The 12,268-nt window shown below is 51.4% G+C and overlaps 1 protein-coding gene across 1 annotated transcript in view; it reads right to left on the bottom strand.

Moving 5' to 3' along the window:
* Window positions 1–9,294: 9,294 nt before the first annotated feature.
* The window catches only part of PACS1 (phosphofurin acidic cluster sorting protein 1), a 143,485-nt gene continuing 140,511 nt past the window's right edge, over window positions 9,295–12,268 (bottom strand). The window contains exons 23-24 of the mRNA XM_027579406.2: window positions 10,904–11,023; window positions 9,295–10,750 (exon numbers count right to left, since the gene is read on the bottom strand). Of these exons, the coding sequence (XP_027435207.1) occupies window positions 10,635–10,750; window positions 10,904–11,023 (236 nt within the window). The 3' untranslated portion in view covers window positions 9,295–10,634. The remainder of the gene's footprint in view (window positions 10,751–10,903; window positions 11,024–12,268) is intronic.

Genomic DNA, 12,268 nt, shown 5'->3' with positions numbered 1-12,268 from the left:
AGATATATGAAGACCTCCGTGGTTCTCCACCCAGTCTTCTCCTTGCCTGGACTGGCAAACCCTATCCCTTTGCCCTGCTCCAGTTTCCTGACCCTTCTCCACTCCAATTTCTGTTTTTGGGGTGTATTTTAGGTTCAATCCAAATACTGCTCAGAATGTGGTGCTCAGTCCAGGGCTCAGAAATCCAGACAGGGAGTCAACTTCAGAGATCACAGAGGGATAGTCCCCACTTAATGAGAGTGCCACCTGTCCACCATGAAGTTGCAGGTCAGGCTAATTCTGACAGCCACCACACTGTGTCTGCTCAGGGTAAGCTTGTCAGCTAAAACCCTAGATTGTGTGCATCTCAGTTATATCCAGCCAGGTTCTTCCAGATCCTGTGCCTCTGCCGATTATATTTTCCCCAGTGATTTTTAAAGGTAGCTAATATAGTTCTACAATGCAAAATTCAAAAGGCACCCACAAGTCACAATGACCTATACTTCTTTCTCTCTGTCGGTTGTCCTCAGCCCTTCAGCTCTTCTCCCCCAGATCTCCTACTGTTACCAGTTTCCTGTGTTCATCCATTAGGTTGTGTCCCTTAGTGCAGAACTTGGATTTGTCCTTGTCAGTCTTCCTCCAGGGCCCTGCAGGTTAGAGTCTTTTGTGTTTGGGGTCTGTCTTCTTTAGCCCTCACATTGGCCTTTTCTCCCAGAGGAGTGCTGGCTGTGGTGTGATAATCCAACCTTCTATGCAGGGACACTCCATCAGATCATGACAGCATTCCCAACTCGACAGCAAGTTCCTGGAGAGGAAATGGAATCTGGAGCTCAGGGCCCCTTTGTCATTCTTATTGAGGCTCAGTTTTGGAATCTCTTGTGAAAAGGACTTCATCAGAAGGCTCTTCTAGAGATTGGGATTCTCAGTGGTGCAAGGGTGGGTCATGGGTATCTCTTATTATTTTAAAACTTCAGTGGTGCCCCCTGCTTTGCATCCTGGGTTGAAAGCCACTGCTTAAATGTTTTTGTTCAACAGGTAAGGAAACTGAAGCCCAGAGAGGGGAAGGCAGCTGCACGTGCAGAGAGAGCCTGCTGTTGTGGGGGAGCTCAGGCTCCCAGTGACCACCATGTCCTTCTCTAATCTACAGTCCAGGTGTGTAAGGGAGACTGACCACGTAGAGTAGAGGTCAAGAGAACTGAGGTCAGATTGCCTTGTTCACACCCACACGGAAGCACAGTTGTACACACCCTCAACACAGCCTCACGCAGGTCCACCCGGAGGCACTGAATGGACACGTCTGCCACACGCACATGGAGTGTGCATGTGTTTATAGGCCCATGTAGGAGCATACCACACATACCCAAGCACAAACACACATCCACAACCCCTGCTTTTTTCCCTTGTGCTTTCTCTCCGTCTAATAAAGGAGCACATTCCTTTTATCATCTTTTTCCAGGTAAATGGAAAGAACATTTTTCAGTCTCCCTTTATGACTTCTGCTGGATTCTTGCTCTGGCTCTTCTGCTCTCTGCAGGATTCCGTGCTTTGTGATTCTCTTTAGGCATCTGGCCCTGCTCCTCCCTGCGTGCTGAGGGGGTGGGGTGCGGGGGGAGGCGGGGTCTGCCCTGCCGGGTTCTCAGGCTCTTATCTTGCTTTCAGTGTTTAATCTTGCATGTGTCCAACCTTTTCAGCCACTTGGCTTTTTATCTTGTCCCTGAGGATTCTACTGTGCATCTCCCAGGGGAAGAGACTGTTACTTCATCCCGCTCTGTTCTGCATTTTCCCCGCAGCTGCTGGTCTCATGCCAGGCTGCTGATGGGTGCTCTGTTAATGGAGAAAAAAGGGAGGAGTCTATGCCCAGTGGTGATTCAGCTCCTTATGCCATTTTCCACAGAGCTTATCAGCTTGCCCCCGCCTGTCCCATGCCTGGGGAAGTTGTTCTTACTACTTTTAATGTTTTCTCCCTGAAAATCACTCCCACTGCTCCCACCCCTTCCCCTTGGAGCCTCAGAAGCACCCATCACATTGAAATCTGCTTGCTTGCTTTCTTTCTTTTTCTTTCTTTCTCTTTCTTTCTTTTCTTTCTTTCTTTCTTTCATTCTTTCTTTTTTTCTTTCTTTTTCTTTCTTTCTTTCTTTCTTTCTTTCTTTCTTTTTCTTTCTTTCTTTCTTTCTTTCTTTCCTTTCTTTCTTTCTTTCTTTTTCTTTCTTTCTTTTTCTTTCTTTCTTTCTTTCTTTCTTTCAAGATTTTATTTATTTGTCAGAGAGAGAGTACAAGCAGGGAGAGCAGAAGGCAGAGGGAGAAGCAGGCTCCTCGACCCTGAGATCATGACCTGAGCCGAAGGCAGACGCTTAACCAACTGAGCCACCCAGGCGCCCCTGAAATCTGCTTTCTTAAATTATTCTTTATCCTTTGGCTGCATCACTACTTTTCTTCAAATTGTTTGGGGGGCACTTTTGCCAAGCATATCATCCACCTTGAAATGTCAGCAGGTTCACCCTTAAGTGCTCAAGACTGGAGGCTCCTTAAAGATCATGTCTCCTCCATGTGACCAGCAGCTCATTGCTTCCTGAGGGACCTGTTCCACTGTGAACACCCCTGGTTGTCAGTTCTTTCTGCCACTGAGTCAAGAATCAAGGCTGCTTAGAGCTCGCCTGAGAGGTTCCTGGTTCCTATCCTGGTAGCCACTTGGCAAATCTGTACCCTCTCTTCCTTGTGACCTCCCAGCCAGACTAGAAGTGTCCTCACCCTGCTCAGTGAGAGGGCACACAGACTTTGGGGTCATACTCAGCTAGGTTCAATGCCGTATTTCTCCCTCTGCCAGTTGTGGGGCTTTAGGCATGCTCTGTAACTTCATTTGTTTCCTCATCTGTAAAATAAAGTTCCTAATACTTACCTCTTTGGGTCCTTGAGAAAACAGAATAAAACCGCAGAGTTAAGATCTTAACATTAGGCCTTGTACCTAACAGTAACTGTTACTAGTAGTTACTTAGGATTATTATCACCACCAAGCTTAACTGTTTGATCGACCCTGTGCTAGTGAATGGAGAGTGGGGAGAAAGTATGTGAAATATTGGGCAGTTTCTTAAGGTGTTGTTGGAAGGAAAACACATTCAGGATGAAAGCGAGCAATAAAAGAGGCTGCAAATGGAAAAGGCGTGTCTGAATACAAGTGCTAAGCTGTTTCATGCTGGCAACAGATGCTCTATATGGTCAGGATGAAGAGAGCTCAGCCCAGCCAGGGCTGTTCTCACCTTCTCCCTCCCATCAGTTCTCCTGCGTGTTAAGGAAACCCCAATCTCCATCCAACCCAGATCACTTCCCTGAGCTCCATCCAGACCTATTTTTCAACTCCAATTGGACACTAACCTCTGAGCAGCACACACCACTATTGCCCTAAACTCACCATCTCCTGCCCAAATCTCCTCCAGGGATGTTCCACCACCTGCCCATTCACCTAGAGCAGACAGCCTGTCCCTATCTTTGGCTCTTTCTCTTTTGACCCTGTTTCCTCACCATCCACCTAAACCTATTGCTTACCTCTTAAATTGAACTAAAGTTTCCATTTTCTGGCACCTCTCCTCTCTTTACCATGGTCTATGTCTCTGTCACATCTTTTCTAAATTGCCGCAACATGCTTCAAGCTCGTCTGGTCTTCAGTCTTGTTTCCTCCAATCTGTTGTCACAAAGTGATCTTGATGAATTCCCTCATCTCACTTTTCTGTCTAAAACCCTATCCCGGGTCTCCACTGATCTCAGGATAAAGTGCTCAGCCCTCACCCAGGCACAAAGTGAGGATAACCATGGCTAGAGGGCTCCTCAGTGCCCTGGCTACCTCCTTCTCTTCTGCCCTACACTCACCATGCCCATTGCTTTGTAGTCACGTTAAACCACCCGAGCGTTTCAAAACAAGCCAAACTCTCTCTTATCTCCCATTTTTGCTATTTCCTGTGTCCAGAACATCCATCACGTCAGGCATCTTTAAGATGCTGCTCAGGTGTCGTCTCCTTTGTGACATCTTCTTGGACAGCCCTTCCCCAGGCTGAACTAGATGTCCCTCTGGCATGCTCCTGTGCAACGTGTCATGCTCTGTGGCAACCGTCTCTTTGTCCACCTCCCCCACTCGCCTCAAGAGTTCCCATATCGGTAAGAAGCCAACCCTGTTTTCATCATGTACCATATTAGGACCTTAATACATGTAGGATGTATGGATAATTGGGAATTTGGGATCTGAGTGGGGCCTTGAGAGATGGTCTGGAGTCAGATGACCTCGGTTAGAAATCTGGTTCCCTCTCAACCAATCTGTGTGGTTCCCTCTCAACCAATCTGTGTGCCTTGGACAAGTGACTTAACCCCTCACTCATCCTTTTAGCTGGCCTTTTAGTATTTGCCATGAGCCAGAGTGATGGGTGCTGGAGATGCAGCCTGAGTCCCTGCCCACCTGGAGCTCTCATTCTAATGTGGTACAAAGACATTTATTGCAGGTGACATTGAATGCCATGACTACAGAAAGGGCTCAGCTAGAGGCTAACAACTGCGCTTTGGGGCAGGGCTGTTGGGAAAGCCTCCCTGAGGAGGTGAGGTGTAGGCTGCATCCTAAAGGCAAAGGAAGTAGCTCTGTGGGGGCGGGGAGAGCATTTAAGTTGGGAAGAAACCACAAGTCTGAGTCTGGTATTAGGGAAGAAGAGTGTGATTACTGCAGGATCAGTTGTGGCTCAAGGTGAAGCAAGCGGGGGGTGGGGGAGAAAGCAGCTAGAAGTGAAGTGAGGGGTAGTGGGGCCAGACGTGCAGGCCTGATGGGTCATGGGGTGGGCGGCTGGAGGTAGCCACTGAAGGGCTCTAGCAAGGGAGTGAGGCACTCTGGCTTATGTTTGGGAACAGTGTCTGAGGAGTGGAATGGACAGGAGTCACTGTTGTGACACAGTACAACTCGGTGGCTTCTGCCTTGAGTAATAGGATGGACGCTGTGCCATTATCAAAACTGGGGAGGATCGAGGGAAATCAAGAGTTCTGTTTGAGCCATACTGGGTTTGAGAGGTCTGTGAGTATTCAAGTCATGTAAATATTTAGAAATGAGAGTTTACAGGCACCTGGGTGGCTCAATCAGTTAAGCGTCTGCCTTCAGCTCAGGTCATGATCCTGGGGTTCTGGGATGGAGCCCTACATCGGGCTCCTTGCTCAGCGGGGAGCCTGCTTCTCCCTCTGCCTGCTGCTCCCCCTGCTTGTGCTCTCTGACAAATAATAAATAAAATATTTTTAAAAAATGAGAGTTTAGATTGAGGACAGGGGTGGGGTTGGGAGCTCTCTGACCGTGGGCTTCCTCCTTGGTAAAAAGGAAGTATCAGCTGAATTGATTTCCTGGGGCTGCTTGAAGGAGTCTGTGGTACAAACCACATGAAGCTATAGCAGCAGACTGGATAAAAGAAAATGCTCGTAGATGGTGTTGAGAGAGTCTTCCGTGCCATAGTCCCTGGACACAGCAGTGGGTGATGAGGGGAGGAGTTTAAAACATGGATCTGAAGTCTGCTGTCTAGAATCTAAATAATGGATATAGAGGAAAATCTTTATTTTATCTAGTCTGTGCTTAGTGGCTTCCTAAGAGCACAGTAGGGAAGGGGGTGTGAATTTATTAGTCAACACTACCTCAGCCAGGTGATCAAGGTTGACAAGTCATGTTGAAGGCAGGTACCCTTGCTAAGGATGTGCTGGCAAATTCCAGCCAAGGGGCAGTCTATAAAATACCTGACCAGTACACCTCAAAACTGTCAAGGTTATCAAAAATAGGGTTAAGTCTGAGAAAATGTCATAGCCCAAAGTATTAAATGTAGTGTGGTATCCTGGATGGGATTCTGGAATGCATAAAAGACTTTAGGGAGGGGCACCTGGATGGCTCAGTCGGTTAAGCATCTGCCTTCAGCTCAGGTCATGATCCCGGGGTCCTGGGATCGAGTCCCATATCGGGCTCCCTGCTCAGCGGGGAGCCTGCTTCTCCCTCTTCCTCTGCAACTTCCACTGCTTGTGCTCTCTTCTCTCACTTTCTCTCTCAAATAAATAAATAAATAAAAATCCTAAACAACAACAAAAAAAGACTTCAGGGAAAAACTAAGGAATCGGAGTTAAATATGGACGTTAGTTGATAATCATGTATCAATGTTGTTCATTAGTTATAATAAATGTGCCATACTAATGTAACATGTTAACAATAGGAGAATATGGGGGGGTGGTATACAGCAACTCTTTGTTCCATCTTTGCAACTTTTTTTTTTTTTAAAGATTTTATTTATTTATTTGACAGAGAGAGACACAGCTAGAGAGGGAACACAGCAGGGGGAGTGGGAGAGGGAGAAGCAGGCTTCCCGCAGAGCAGGGAGCCCGATGCGGGGCTCGATCCCAGGACCCTGGGATCATGACCTGAGCCGAAGGCAGATAGATGCCTAACGACTGAGCCACCCAGGCGCCCCCATCTTTGCAACTTTTCTGTAAATCTAAAACTATTCTAAAATACATGTTTGTTTAAATTAGCAATAAAACAATCTGGAGTTGGTATACAAGTTAGACAGAAGTTCTTCCACCTTCTGCACCAAAATGCTCCTCTTGGCCTTTAGAGAATGTTTAAGGCAGCCCCATGGGCAGTTCTGCTCTGGTGCAGCCTTGACCCTCAGTGACTGGGAAAGCTGTCTCAACGTGTAAATCTGAGTTGCTTTGTGTTTGGAATTCTGGAAACCATTCCTATCAAACCCTTTCCCTCTTCTTTGGAGTCTATCTTCTTACTCTAGGGCCTATGGGAAAACTCAGGTTTTTGGGCTGAGGCATTAAAGTGCCTGAGTAGTGCATCTGGACTGGGGACTCCATTGCAGCAGCACAAGGCCTCTTCATTCATTCTGTCGACAGATACTCATTGTGTACCTAGGACAAGCCAAGAAGGATCCTGGGTACCAAGAACAGAGAAGATAAAAAAAATTCCCATTTTCTTGGAGCTTACATGCCAGCGGGGAGAGAGAAACAAATGGATAATTAAATGCCAAGGAGTGAGAAGTGCTAATAAGGAAATCTAAAGAAGGGGGAGAGAAAAGGGAAGTGCTATTTGAGACAGGTAGAACAGGGAAGGCTTCTCTTAGGTGACCTTTAAGCCAAGACTTCAATGGGAGAGCAAAGCCACACGGACCTCGAGGCAGGGGCAGGATGGGCAGGGGGACAGCTTGTGCAAAGACCCTGAGGCAGAGCGTGCCTGGTGTGTCTGAGGAATGCAGAGGCCAGTGGGCGAGGGGCAGAGTGAGAGGACAGATCAAACTGCCCTCAGGACGTCAGATCCCCGAGGCCTTGTGAGTTTTGATGAGGGTTTTGGATTATATTCCTGGGGGGATGGGAAGCCATCGGACAGTTTAAATGGCTAATTTACCACTATCTGATTAACATTTTAAAAAGCTCTCTCTGGCTATTGTGTGGAGAACAGACTCCAGGCAGAGAGGTGGAAGCATAATTAAGAGGCTATTAGAACAACCAGACACCAGATAACAGCAGCAGTGAAAGGGGTGGGGCGCTGCTGGGTTCTCCATCTGTCTTGGGAAAGCGGCCGACCGGATGGTGGGTATGAGGGACAGAGGAGTCGGTGGTGCCAAAGGTTTTGGCCTCAGCACCTGAAGAATGGAGCGAGAAGTCTGTGCGCAGGGGAGCATTTCATACTACAGGGCTGAGTGTGGGGAGGGAGAAGGCCAGAGGCTGGAGCCCTGTGTTTTCCAGTGTTCCAAGGCTGGTAGGCTGAAGGTACAGTAAGGGAGGCCAAGAAAGGGCAGTCAGAGGAGTGGAAGGAGAGCAGAGAGCTGTCCACAGGTCAAGTGGAGGTCAAGCAAGAAAACTGACCCTTGGATGTGGCACCTCAGGTCACTGGTGACCTTGGTAAGGCAACTTCTGATGGGGCTGTTGAGGAAAAAGCCTGAAGGAGCGGAAGTGGAGGCAGGAAACATGAACAACTGTAGAAGCATTTCACTTTCCAGGGAGCAGAGACGTGGCAGTCAGAGGGGATCCAGAAGCAGGGGATTTGTTTTTGACATGAGAGCTATTACTGCCTGTTGGCATGCAGACGGGAAAGACCTGGTAGAGATGACGGCAGGAGAGAGGGGGCAACTGCAAGAGCGAAGCCCCAGAGCTGGGAAGAGGGGAGGCCCCGGATGTGGAGGCAGACACAGCAGGCTGGGAGCTTGTGCCTCTTCCTGCCCCTCACCTTCCCTCATCTGCTCCGTCCTCTCATTTCTGAGCTGGGCCCGAGTCTATTTGTCCCCCACACCCCCCCAGCTGGGGACTTCTACCACTCCCGGGTCCCCCCAGCCCCTGCACTGCCTGAGCCCTCTCCCACTGCCTCCTGCCACCAGGCCTCTCATGGAGCTTCCACTCTGTCCCGAGGTAACACTCACATCCTCTCTAGCTCATCTTAAACACAGTTTGACTTCTGGCATTTCCCTCTCCCCAACCAGACTGTACACCTTGTTCGGTAAGTAACGTGCAGATTGCGTTTCTGGGACACTCTCACCGACCTCACTGGACTTTTCCCCTTGGGAAACAGGCATTATTTCCATGTTCCAGGCTCAGAGAGTTTGGTGTAGGGCCACACTGCTGGGTCCCAGAGCCTCCCTCCCTTAGGTCACTGGGCCACAGGGCTTGGGGAGGCAGTAACAGCCTGCCCTGCTTGGTCATCCACTCCTCTGTGGCTGTGTCCTGCAGGGCAAGGGTGCCAAGCCCCTCGGTCCCTTCCCCTATGCAAGCCCCAACCACTGGGCACTTCTTCACCGGAGGAAGGCTGGTGTGCAGGCCTCTATCCCGGGAGCGTGTGAAGAACCAGGCATCCAGGGAGTAGGAGCAATGACTGTTTTCCATCTAAGTTAAGGGCAGGCAAGAAAGCCAACTCAGTGATGGACCCCAGCTCCACCCCCTCCACCTGGGCCTTAGACTCCACCAGCTTCCAGAAACTATGGCAGGACATCAGCCTAGTAGGAGGAAAGAAGCAAAGTTCTAATCTTTAATCAGAAGAGCAGAAATGCCCTCGATATGTCACTGTCTTGAGAGGTGGGATTTGGGGATGGTGAGTCCTAGAGAAAAAAGGGACTTTGGTGTGAGAAGAGTGTTACTTCTGTTTCTGGCCTCTGCTTGCCTCATACTGGGAAAGACACATTCATGCCTATTTCTCTAATTAAGGAAATGAGAACGTGCTTCTTTCCAGCCATTTGAGAGGAGTTGATTTTGAGAGGAGTCGGCTGTGGTGTGGAGGGGAGAGGGTTGTACAGATCCTGTGTCACAGTGAGAGGCATAGAAGCCCAAGCCTTGCTAGTTGGTAAGAAATCACCAGTTTATTGAATGAAAAACCCAACATCCACTCAGTCCCTCAAGCCCCACCCCTCTCCGGTCCCAACAGAGCAGCTCAGCCCAGAAGATGCTCTGGACAGCAGGGCTGAGCAGGGGGTAAGGGCTGGAGGAGTTTGGGGAGGTATGGAGAATGAGAAAAACACTTTTCAAAATGAAGTTCTGTGCAAAAACTTCTAGAAGGGGTGAGGGGGCAACGGTAAAGCTCTGAAGGTGCTGGGGAGGGGGTTGGAGTGCTGCGGCTGGGATGGTGGCCCTGCGTGCTCAGCTTCTCCTGAGAAGGCTGACGGTCGAGGCTGAGGAGTTGGCTCAGACCCCCAGGACGAGAGGGAGGGACTGGAGCCTGCTGGACAAACACCCGGCTGGGAAGGTGGGCTCTCTGCCTAGGCGTAAGGAGGGGAAGCACATACTAGGGAGTGGGACACACATTGACACGGGAGGCACAGGGAGATGTAGGGTCACAGACAATATGCCGGTGGGGTCTGCCTCCCATCTGTCCCAGTCCGGAGTTCAGGAAGAGGCAGCGCTGGGGTGGAAGGGGTGGGAGGCGGAGGGGGGAGAGTCATCAACAAGGGGGAAGCCACAGGACACGGGCTGGTGCCCAAGCAAGTCACATGGAACCACCAAGAGACTGGCTGTGCAGAGAACCAAAGAAACACCCAAGGGTGCTCACGACATCTGGGGGGAACCTGGGGGTAAGGGAGGAGGTCGTGCATGGGGGAGACCGGGAAGGCCCCTCCACCCCAGAAAGACATGGCATTACCAAAGAAATGCTGTCCTGGCGGTGAGGGAGGGGTGGGGCTGCCCCTGTGACTGTGGAGGGAAGAGGGGGGCCCTTGGGTTCAGGGTACCCCTCCTACCCCCTGCTGGGAGAACCCACAGCATGAGAAGTGGCCCTGGGCCCCACCTGAGGGGGGCAGGTTGGGCAGCTGGCAGAGGTGGGGAGGGCTGGACTCCCTGCTGTGGGCCAGGATTCCAGGTTTCCTATTTCCAGGAAGGAACTGGTGCCTCGTGGGGAGACTGGAAGTCGGTGAAGGAAGGCCCAGAGGACTCAATTCCAGGGATGGGCACCAGAAGGCAAAATCGACATGCCTTGGGCCTGGAGCAGGAGGGAGAGGACTGAGCAGGAGGGAGGGGAGCAGTGTCCCCACTGGCAGTGTCCTTCAGGACTGGGCAAGAGAGATGCAGGCCCCCAGGCAAGGAAAGGGGATGCTGGGCCCAGGCCTGCTGGCCTCCCCCTGCCCGCAGGCGGTGAGGCTGGTGGCAGTGCCAGGAGGGAGAGTGGCCAGGAGATAGTGCCCTCAGGTGGCCTTGCTGCCACTGAATAGTCCCACTGGAAAGTGCTTGACATGGGTGGGCCACTGGGCCGCCAGCTGGAAGAACTTGATGTCACTCCACTCGACTCCGTCGATGGACACTGGGGTGACAGGGGAAGGAGGGGTTGACCAGGGCTGCTAAGGCCACCTCCCCAGGGTCCCTTGGGGAGGACCATCGCCTCCCTCCCCCCAGAGTCCCCTGCCCCTTTTCTTCCCGCCCTGCCCGGCACCCCTCCTCCCGTGTCTCCCCGTACCTCTCAGCATGGTCTGCTGCTGCTTGGCAGAGCAAATGAGGCGGCTGATACCCTCGATGACCTGGCTCTTGGAATCAACCTCCTTTTCTCGAGGTTTCTTGCTCAGGAAGATGGTGGGAACTGGAAAGCAAGGAGAACCACCTCCGTCACAACCCTGGGAAAAGCAGCTACCCCTCTCCTCTCTCTCATCCCCACTGGCCCCTCTTCCTGTGGGAAGGGGAGGTGATTTGCAGACAACCATCCTTTCTCCCCTGCTCCCTAGCTCTGGGGATGCAGGAAGCGCATACCAGGATCTTCCTTCTGCCCCTTCCCCTCACAGGCCTTTCCCTGAACCTCGGTATCTTTAACTGTGTAACGAGCACCTGGAGCCGGCTGGTTAGTCTCTGAGGTCCCTTCCAGCTTGAACATTCTAGGTAGCCTGTGGGGCAAGGTGCCTGTGCCCTTGGTCTCTCTTTCCTGCACACTCGCACCCACATAGGGCCGAGTTGGCCTGTGGGCCAGGAGGGCTTCACTCACAGGAGTGTTTGCAACGTCTCTGGCCCAGGGATATTGGGGCAGCAAGGAGAACACTGCGGAGCTGGCAGGCCGGCCCCGGGTAGGTCTCTGAGGTGCGCCTGTTGTTTTGGCTTTAGGCCTGCCACAGCCCCTTGCTTGCTCCCAAGGGGAACTCTATGAAGCAGAGGCATGAACAGAAAGAGGCCCAGCTGCTCTGGGAGTGCTCTGAGGGGGGAGGGTCCAGCAGGTAAAGAAAGCCCCTACCTGACAGTTGGTTGATGGGTGGGGCTGTGAGGGCCCTTGAGTCACCTGGCAGGCTTGCCCGCGATGGCAGGTGCACAGCCAGATCAGCAGAACAGACAGCAGCAAGCTCTGCCCTGGGGCTGGCCTGGCTGGTGGGGATTCCTGCCTTACTCTCTTGGAGCACAAGACCCGGGGCCACCCCAACTCTACCTCTAGGGCCTTAAGCCACCTCTCTTATCCAAAATGGGCTGTACTCCTCTTAATTCTTTTTTTTTTTTTAAAGATTTTATTTATTTATTTGTGATAGAGAGAGCATGAGCGGAGAGAGGGAGCAGCAGACTCCCTGCTGAGCAGGGAGCCCTATGTGGGGCTCGATCCCAAGACCCGAGATCATGACCTGAGCTGAAGGCAGACACTTAACCCACTGAACCACCCAGGCGCCCCTACTCCTCTTAATTCTTAAACAGCTATGCCCTTTTGCTCATGTGGGCTTGAGTGACTTCCAGGATTGGGTGCAAATGCTCTGCTTCATGGGGACACAGTGATGTCCTCCTCTGTCACATGGTCTACCCCAGAGTGCAGTGGCTTCATTATGGCAGCGCTAACAGCCCCAGCCCCTAAGGTGCT

The sequence above is a fragment of the Zalophus californianus genome, chromosome 11 (assembly GCF_009762305.2).
Source record: "Zalophus californianus isolate mZalCal1 chromosome 11, mZalCal1.pri.v2, whole genome shotgun sequence".
In the NCBI taxonomy this organism is placed as follows: Eukaryota; Metazoa; Chordata; class Mammalia; order Carnivora; family Otariidae; genus Zalophus; species Zalophus californianus.
This window is presented reverse-complemented; position numbering and strand designations above follow the sequence as displayed.